The 9,530-nt window shown below is 36.0% G+C and overlaps 1 protein-coding gene across 1 annotated transcript in view; it reads right to left on the bottom strand.

Moving 5' to 3' along the window:
* SMC6 (structural maintenance of chromosomes 6) overlaps window positions 1-6,842 on the bottom strand; it is a 73,084-nt gene extending 66,242 nt beyond the window's left edge. Inside the window, exons 1-3 of the mRNA XM_008578918.1 lie at window positions 6,828-6,842; window positions 5,863-5,980; window positions 4,003-4,108 (exon numbers count right to left, since the gene is read on the bottom strand). Of these exons, the coding sequence (XP_008577140.1) occupies window positions 4,003-4,108; window positions 5,863-5,980; window positions 6,828-6,842 (239 nt within the window). The remainder of the gene's footprint in view (window positions 1-4,002; window positions 4,109-5,862; window positions 5,981-6,827) is intronic.
* Window positions 6,843-9,530: the final 2,688 nt, after the last annotated feature.

Below are 9,530 nucleotides of genomic sequence, written 5' to 3'. Positions count from 1 at the left end.
GACAGACTAAAGAAAAGAAAAGAAACATATACCCATAGATATTGGAAGCGATTCAGAGACAGAGAGAACACAAGATCACTTCTGTACACACCCATACTCACAGACTAAAAGAGTAAGACATAAATGCCTATACACATGAAGATACACAGAGTGACAAAGACGTAGGTAAAGAATAAGAGCACACATAGAGACAATGAGAGAAACAAAGTCACATACTGGCACACCTGTCATAAGGGGAGAGAGAAGAGCACACACACAGAAGTACAGGCAACTAAGGAGGGTAAGGGAGGAAGTATAGAGAAAGAGTTGGAGAAAAGACTGAAGGAAGGGAAAAGCAGACAGAGGCCCAGAGACAGAGACAGCCGGAGACACAAAAAAGACCCAGACACAGAGGATTCTTGATTCCTGCAGTCTCTCGGTCTGGTCCCTCATGAGACCAAGCTGTACTTCCTCCCTGTAGCTTTCAAGATATATAACCCTGCATCTTTATGGTAAATAACCTTTTCTAGAGCTACCTTGAGTAAAGTGGTGTTTTTTCTTTTGTTTGTTTTGGTTTTTAACAAAATTACCTAATTGAGACAAATATGCTCTTAAAAACTGTAAAAACTGTAATTAATAGGATTTTTAAAAGCTCACCAAGTTGATTCTAACGACAGTGAAGGTTGAGAACCACTAACTAAAGTATGATACGGGAAGGACAGCTAGCCTAAGACATGGAGCAAACAATTATTTTATTTTATTAACTGGTACGATTACCTAGTATTAGGTTAACAGTACCTCATCAAAACATTTTAAACATAAAATGACTATATATATTTGCCCTCTGAATTATCAAACCTCTCTCAATTAGCAAACACCTACTTTATTATCTTCATTTCTTCCCTTGCATTTGAGAAGTATCTTTAGCATAGTGAGAACTCTGGAGGCACTGGTATTCTGCTGCTATATGAATTTAATAAATATAGCAAAGGAAAGTTCTTTAAAAAATTAACATTTATGAAAAAGCCTCATAATAACTGCTCAAAAAAAGCGTGTGCAAGGAGACAGGGACAAGCGAGTTGGGCACTAGCTCCACTGTCTTCCCCATTTATACTGATATGACTTTTATAGATGCTAAATTTGGGTCAAGAGTCACAGAGCTCAATGTCTATAAATATGGGAGACCCTTAAGTGAAAAGAGTGACTATCAATGAGTTCTTTCAGAGTGACAACAGAATAAGCAGTGCCACAGTAAGAATTTGGCTTATTTTTCAACTCTGGAAGAACCTATTTATACAGGAGTAACTGGCAACAGCACACACTGATGGGAATAAAGAAAAAAGTCATGTAAAAATATGAAGTATCTGCCCCTTCTCTGGGTAGCCAGCTCATATGCAATAAGTTCTATCTCTTTGACGAAATAATCAGGAACGTGAAACAGGAGTATGAGTTTTTGTCCCTCCACAACCACTAGGCCACAGTTGTCAAAAATATTGCAAAGACTCCAGGGACACCAGGGCTAGTAAACTTCAAAAAGTTTGTAGAAAAACAAAATTAAAAGATAACATGAATCTTTCCATGAACTTTTTGAAGACCCCTTCTATTAGGAAGGACAAGGGAAAGAACAGTGAACTGAGTGTGCTCAAAGAGAACCTGAATAGCAAGGGGCATGAGACCTTCAGTCACTGAGAGAAGTTTTCATGTGAGGAGATACACTAGAATTTATACACTGTCCATGTGCCACTGAGCAGTGCTGGTGAATTATCAGAGGGCTAAGACCCAAGCAAAGTGTATCAAGGCACAGTTCCCTAGCTTCTCCTAACCATGCTAGGCAAGCATGTCTCAGTAGAGTTGAAACATCACAAGAAAAGAAGTCTGCAACCCACGTGTCACATATGGGGAGTGTAATATTTGAGATGGGGAGATGGGAGGGATAGACTCCTTAGGACTACCTCAAATTTGTGCCAGACTGACAGACATGCTTCAGGCAAAACAGGATAGATACATAAATTTTAGATGCATAATAGAGTAAGAATAGAATTGAAAACCTCAATGAACTGATTCTGCAAAAAAGGGATGACAGATCAGAGACTGTAAAACAGGAGAAATATTATAGGTGCCAAATATTTTAAATGAGGGAGGGGATGATAAGTGGTAAAGTAATGCATTTGGAAAAGCTCTGTTTTTAGCTACTCTTTTAGACAAAATTAATAAAAAGAAGACTGATCTCAAGTTAAAGTTTTTAGCTGCTATTAATTCTGTTTTAAAATATGTTAATGTTCCCCTCTGTATAGGCAGCGGTGTCCTTAGAATTCAGTGATTTGCGTAAGCTAATCTTTTTATTTAACAGTATCCAAAGGATAGGTTTCAGAATGATGTTTCTGCTTTGGTCTAAGTACTTCCCAAATGGAAAAAAAATCCAAAGTACTTAACTGAGACCTAGAACATTTAATGGTACATAAAAAATAATTTCTTCTTGAAGCTTGCATTTGAAAGAAAAATGTGCGATCTGGCCAAGCAGACTACGTGATTATTTGGACAATGAAGAATTGAATAGTTAAGTACAATGAATTGAAATAGAGTTGGTACCATTAACTTAAAAATGTTAAAATCACTAATTTTTTTTACCTCAGACATAATATTGTTGGGGGTGGTAGACAGAAAAGACCTTGCTGGGCTGGAGCCCAAATAAGATAAATGGAGACAGAAACTGTGCTGGAGAATTGTTATCAAATAGCTCTTTTTCAAGACCATAGAGCATGGGAAATGATTTCCTGTATCTTTTCCTCTTTTCTTAAGTCAATTTGAAATCTTGCTTAAGGTGAAGATTCCTAAGGCTTCTAAGCAGTATATACATGGGTATTTCAAAAAGTTAATGGAAAAATAGAATTAAAAGATAATATGAATCTTTCCATGAACTTTTTGAAGATGCTTCATGAGAAGCCCACAAGCCTGATTCACATCCTGTCCCTGTTCTATTTTTTAAATAAGGAGAAGTTAAATGAATACACCACTTAGAAGAAAAGTCTATTATATGAGAAAAAAGATATCAGTACACTACTTATGAAAGTTTCAAAAGTTCTGGGCTCTGGGTACATGGGAGAAGAATGAGCAGTGGGAGTAGCCTACCTCACTCTGGGAGATATTTGACAGGGTTTGGGATATTTAGTTGTTATAAGAAACAAGGATGCCTTTAGAGAAGATAAGCCTGAAGAGAGAGCTGCTAGTGGGCAAAAGGCAAAAAGTCCAAGATGGACAAACTGGACAATGAGAGAGAGAGAGAGAGAGAGAGAGAGAGGAGAGAGAGAGGAGAGAGGAGAGAGAGGAGAGAGAGGAGAGAGAGAGAGAGAGAGTGTGAGTGTGTGTGAGTGTGTGTGTGTGTGTGTGTGTGTGTGTGTGAAGGCAACCTATGACAAAAAGAAATACAAATGTGAAGCCAAAGAGAGTAGTGATATGACCATTCACCAAGTATCCAGATGGACACAAACAGACTTGTGATTGTGGTCCTCACATCAAACTTATTGGTGACCCACCAGGGTAAAGAGTATAATAAAGTGAGTCAGAGAGTGAGATACTTTTTGGAATTCTTAGAAAGCTGCAGACAGAAATTTTGTGTAGGGACCTCCTTGGCTAGTCACTGATTTTGCTCTCCCCTTTATCATATCAACATGGCCTTGCTGATGCTGGGTTTGGGTCAAGAGCCAGCAATGTGCAGTGTTTACAAATATTCCTTTAAACACAGATTTATCACTGCCATTTCTTCCAGAAAGGTAACAGAAGCATGAGTGGAGGTAGACAGGCACATAGCAGTAAGTTACACCAGTTATTTGTCCTAGAGAGGATAATAGGCAAATGTGGGCTACGCTGCAACAATGGGCAAGAGAAGGGAATGAAAAGATAGGATACATCTGCTCCTAGTCTGGGAAGGCACTTCACTTCCAGTCATGTCTACATAAATTAGGAATCTAAAGTAGCTGTTTTTTACCAAAGAATTAAAAATACATGTAGAAAGCAAACACTTACTTCTGCCCATCTTTTACAAAGCCTTTTAAAGAAGATCCTCTGTTAGTAGCAACTGCTTTTCCACCAAGACCAACTATGAGAGCTGTAAGTACAGCACTCTTCCCACCTACAGAAACAGGTATTGAAGAAATCAAATTCAGTAAAGAGAAAAGGCTGATTTCTACAATCTGATACAAAGATTTCTGAATGAAATAGTCTCACCCTGAAATAAAATGTTATAACTTTCTTCCAGTGCCAAAATAGCAAACTCAAAAAAGTTGTATATATCATAAAATATTAGACAAACTAATTAGAAAAACCATTAGAAAAAAATTAGTCCATTTCAGGAATCAAATTTTTGCCATTAACAAGGAGTAGAAAAAATTGTTGTGATTTTCCAACCTGACACTCACATTTTATCCTCTTGGCATATCAGCCTAACAAATGACCTTATTTCTCTATACATACATACTTTATTCACAAAATTTTAAACTATCTTTAGTATCACTTGAATGTAAGCTCCATATGGACAGAAATGTTGTCTCTTTCATTCAATACTATCTCACCAATATCAGCACATAACAGGCATTGCATGTTTTTTGAATGAACGAATAAACTTAACCAGGAAAAAATTAGCAAAGTCATGTAGATTTTTTTTATGGAATATTTTGACAATTATTATTCCTAACTTGAATATTATTCATTTTCTAACTCTTTGAAGAATTCCAAAATCCATAGAAAATAAGAGAATATAATAACCATTTTCTTAACTATATGATCAACTAATCCAATCAACTTTTATCAGCCCATTGTCTTCCACAATATACCCACAATTAACCAAAACACATCACTGATTAACCCTATTTAGTTCCTGGAACACCTTTCAAATTGCTATTCTCTCTCCCCTTTCTTCATTACTCAATGCACTACCTCCACTACTTGCATTATTTCCCCTTCTACTAAGTTTTATTAATAAAGTCATTTTTCAAAGGTTAAAAAAATAAAGAAAAAAGGAGAAAAGACCTAACTTTAGAACCCACCAGTCTTTCTTTACTTCTTGTCCCAGGTCACCTCCCTGTAGCATTCATTCCTTTGTTTGTCCTTCCCTTCCTCCTAAAAACACCCTCTTCTTGACTGAATAATAGAGTAGGGAAAACAGAGAACAAGAAATGGACTGTGAAGATACACATTCTAAGCTTCCTATTTTAGCACTGTCACCAGTTGGTAGACTCTGGCAAGCCTCTTCTCCCATTGTACTATCTCAGTCAGGCTGTCAACACTCATGCCTGTCTGGTCTATCACAGAACTGCCTAACTGGTCTGTCTCCTACTTTCCCCCTTCTAATCCATCCTTCAAATTATGGTCAGTTTGTTTCACAAATCTCGACCATATCATCCCTTACTCAAAAACTTCAATTGGCTTCCCACTGACTTCTGAATAAAACTCCAGGATCTTTATCATAACATTCAAGATCCTCCACCTCCACTTTCATTGGTCACAACAGTGAGAATTTGTTACTTTCTGTTTCGATTCCCACAACACTTCATTTGTCTTCTATTACAACACTGTGTTGAAGTAAGACACTAGGGCTGCCTCAATCGCACTGAGGATTGCCCATTCTCCCTTCTATAGTACGGATTCCAAGGTAAACGGATTAAATAAGCAGAAAATGTTTATCCCTACCGCTTTAAATGATAAACCTAAAATTAACTCATCTTCTTTAAGTGAAGACAGGCAGCAAATACTGAGAATATTCATAACCACAAGTTATAGATCTATAAACCAAATATTTATCAGCACTAAAACACCTCTTCAAAAAGTTAATGTATTCTAATCTCAAAGTATTGCTCAAAATCAAATGAGAACGGCAGAAGCACTTACTTCCATTGTTGCCAACAACAAAGTTGACATTAGAACCAAATTTAAAGGGTCCAAGCATCGAATGACACATGAAGTTTCTAAGCTGAATACTTTCAATTATTCCAACTTCTGCTGCAGTCTATTAATTAAAAACAATGGAAGAAAACAATTTAATTCATTCATTATAGTCATCCAAGCATTTATGGCAGGAGAAAGACTAGCAGTCTTAACCAATGGAAAAAGTTACAGAAAGTGAATAATAGTAACATCAATGAATGAGATAGATGAAATTAAACGGGAACCTTCTGAGTCACCATTCACTCTAGAATCTTTAAAGGATCTAATAACAGTATTACAAAGTTTCTTAATATTGACAACACTCATATTTTAGATCAGAAATTTTTTTGGTGGAGGGCATCTGTCCTCTGTATTGTAAAATGTTTACCAACATCCCTAGCCTATACCCACTAGATGCCAGTAGCACATATCTTTCCCTCAGCTGTGACAACTAAAAATATATCCAGACAGTGCTGAATGTCCCAGGGCAGTGGGGAGGTGTGCAAAATCCCCCCTGGTTGAGAACTATTGGTACAACAAAACTTCCTGTAAAATACAGAACTATATTTAGAACATCTCTGAAAGATGACTATCTAGCCATGGTTTGAACAATGAATTCACTATGTGACATGGTAGTACATTTCATAAATGGACAATTCAAAGAGGAGAGAACATATTCTTAAAAGGTAAAGTCTGCTCTTCTTGTGACTTTCTATATCTGTCACTGATAGCTGTGTGACTTTTGGCAATGTATAAAGAATATACAGTTTCCAAAGTCATACAGTAAAACAAAAAATAATTCCTATACTGTAAATACATATCAGCATTAAATTAGAAAAGGTTTATAAATGCCTTAACTAAGAGTTTGGCACACAGTAGTCACTTGCATGTAGTTATCTAAGTGCCAGAACAAATCAGCCATATTTTACCAGAACTTCCAACATTTTTGAAGACCACTTTGATGTCTCTAGCTATTTTAATGGTTTCTTAAAAAAACTCCCTGGCTCTCTTGTTCTGGACACACATCTTATTAAAAAGAAAACTTTTATATCCTTGCATAAAGAGAATACCAGAAATATTGGTTGAAAAATTTCTTAAATATATTTTTGAGATAATCACAGATTCACATGCAATTATTAAGAAATAATGGAGAGATCCTACTTACTTTTCCTCAGTTTCTGTCAGGGCTAATGTCTAGCAAAACTATAGTACAGTATCACAACTAAGATACTGATATTGATACAGTGAAGATACAGAATATTTCCATCATCATAAGGATCCCTCATGCTGCCCCTTTATAGGCATATTGATATCCCATCCAATCTACCCCCTCTTTAACTCCTGACCCACTAATATTCTCTATTTCTATAACTTTGACATTTCAAGAATGCTAAATAAATGGAATCATACAATATGTAACCTTTTGGGATTGGCTTTTTTCACTTAGCCTAATTCTCTGTTATTGCATTTATTAGAAGTTCATGCCTTTTTATTGTTAAGCAGAATTTCATAGTATGGATGTACCACAGTATGTTCACTCACTGAACGACATCTGGGTTGTTTCCAGTTTTGGGCTATTACAAGTAAAGCTGCTAAAAACATTCACGCACTAGTTTTTGTGTGAAAATAAATCTTCATTTCTCTGGGACAAAGGCTGGCTACATATGGTAACTGCATGCTAAGTTTTTTAAAGAAACTGCCGAACTGTTTTCCAGAGTGGCTGTATCATTTTACATTCCCACCAAGTATCAGTAATTCAGTTTCTCGGCATCCTTGCCAGCATTTCATGTTGTCACTATTTTTAACGTCAGCCCTTCTGATGGGTAATGTAGTAGTATTTCACTGTGGTCTTAGTATGCATTTCCCTGACAATGAATGACATTGAACATCATTTCATGTGCTTATCTGCCACTTGTATATGCTCCTCTTCAGTGAAATCTCTGTCTTCCGCCCATACTCAAATTGGATTGTTGCTTTTTAAATAAGTTTTGAGAGTTCTTTACATATTTGATATCAACATTTTGTTGGATATGTGGTTTGCAAGTATTTTTTCCCAGTCTGTAGCTTGACTTTTCATCCTCTTAAAAGAGTTGCGGAGCAAAAGTTTTTAATTCTGATGAGGTCCAATTTATCAATTTTTCATTTTATGATTAGTACATTTGGTATCAAGTCTAAGGATTCTTTGCCTCATCCTATATCCCAAAGATTTCTCCTATTTTTCTCCTAAAAGTTTTATAGTCTTACACTTACATTTAAAAATCCTTTACCTAACCTGAGTTCATTTTTATGTAAAGGTATGAGCCGTGGGGTCAAGGTTCATTTTTTTGCCTATCAATGTATAATTGCTCCAGCACCATTTGTTGAAAAAGCTACCTTCTCTTCCACTGAACTGCTTTTGTACCTTTGTAGAAAATAAGTTCACTATGATTTGTATGGCTATGATTTGTATGGTTCTGTTTCTCTGTTCAGAAGAGATTCACTGTTCTGCTCCAGTGATCTAGTGTCTTCTCCTATACCAATACCACATGATCTTGATTACAGTCACTATGGAAGTCTTGAAATTGAGTAGATTGATCTCTCCCACTTCATTCTTTTTCAAAATTGTTTTAGTTATTCTAGTTCATTTGCCTTTTCATACAGATTTTATGATAAGTTTGCTTATATCTACAAAAAATCTTGCTGGGATTTTGATATGAACTGCATTAAACCTGTATGTCATTTGGGGGGGAGAACTGACATCTTTTATATGTTGAGTCTTACAATCCATGAATAAGCATATTTCACCATTTATTTAGATCTTCTTTGATTTCTTTACATCAGTATTGTACAGTTTTCAGGATACAAGTCCTGTATATTTTGTGAGATTTAGACCTAAGTATTTCATTTTTTATAAAGATTGAATTTTTTTTGAGCAGTTTTAGGATCACAGGACAATTGGGAGAAAGATACAGAGATTTTCCATATTTCCCTTAGCCCCATACATGAATAGCCTCCCCCATTATTATTTTTTATTGAAAGATAATTTGTTATACATATTTGTGGGGTACAAAGTTGACTATCAACAGTTGTATACAATGTGCGATGGTCAAAACAGGACAGTTAGCTTATTCATCATTACAAAACACAATCATTCTTGTGTCCGTTAACCAATTTCTCATTAATTTCTCATTAGCCTCCCTCCCTCTTCCCTTTCCCTCCCCCTTTCCACCTCTAGTAACCACAGTTCAAAAGTTCAATATATTATTTTGATTGTTGTTTCTTTCCTTCTCTCTCTTTATTGTTGTTTATTTACTTATGAATTCCACTCCCACATATGAGTGAGGACATGCAGTATTTCTCTTTCTGTCCCTGGTTGTTTCACTTAGCATAATTATCTACAGGCTCATCCATGTTGCTGTGAATGGCAGAATTTCATTCTTTTTCATGGCTGAGTAGCCTCCCCCATTATTAACATCCCCCACCAGTGGTACATTTGTTACAACTGATGAACCTACACTGACACATCACTATTACCCCAAGTCCATAGTTTACATTAGGGTTCACTTTGGATGTTCTACATTCTATGGGTTCGGACAAATTTATAATGACATGTATTCACCAGTATAGTACCATAAAGAGTATTTTTACTACCT

Source organism: Galeopterus variegatus, unplaced genomic scaffold, assembly GCF_000696425.1.
Source record: "Galeopterus variegatus unplaced genomic scaffold, G_variegatus-3.0.2 Scaffold1781, whole genome shotgun sequence".
NCBI lineage: Eukaryota > Metazoa > Chordata > Mammalia > Dermoptera > Cynocephalidae > Galeopterus > Galeopterus variegatus.
The sequence above is the reverse complement of the archived record's forward strand: the minus strand, read 5'-3'. Positions and strand labels throughout refer to the sequence as shown.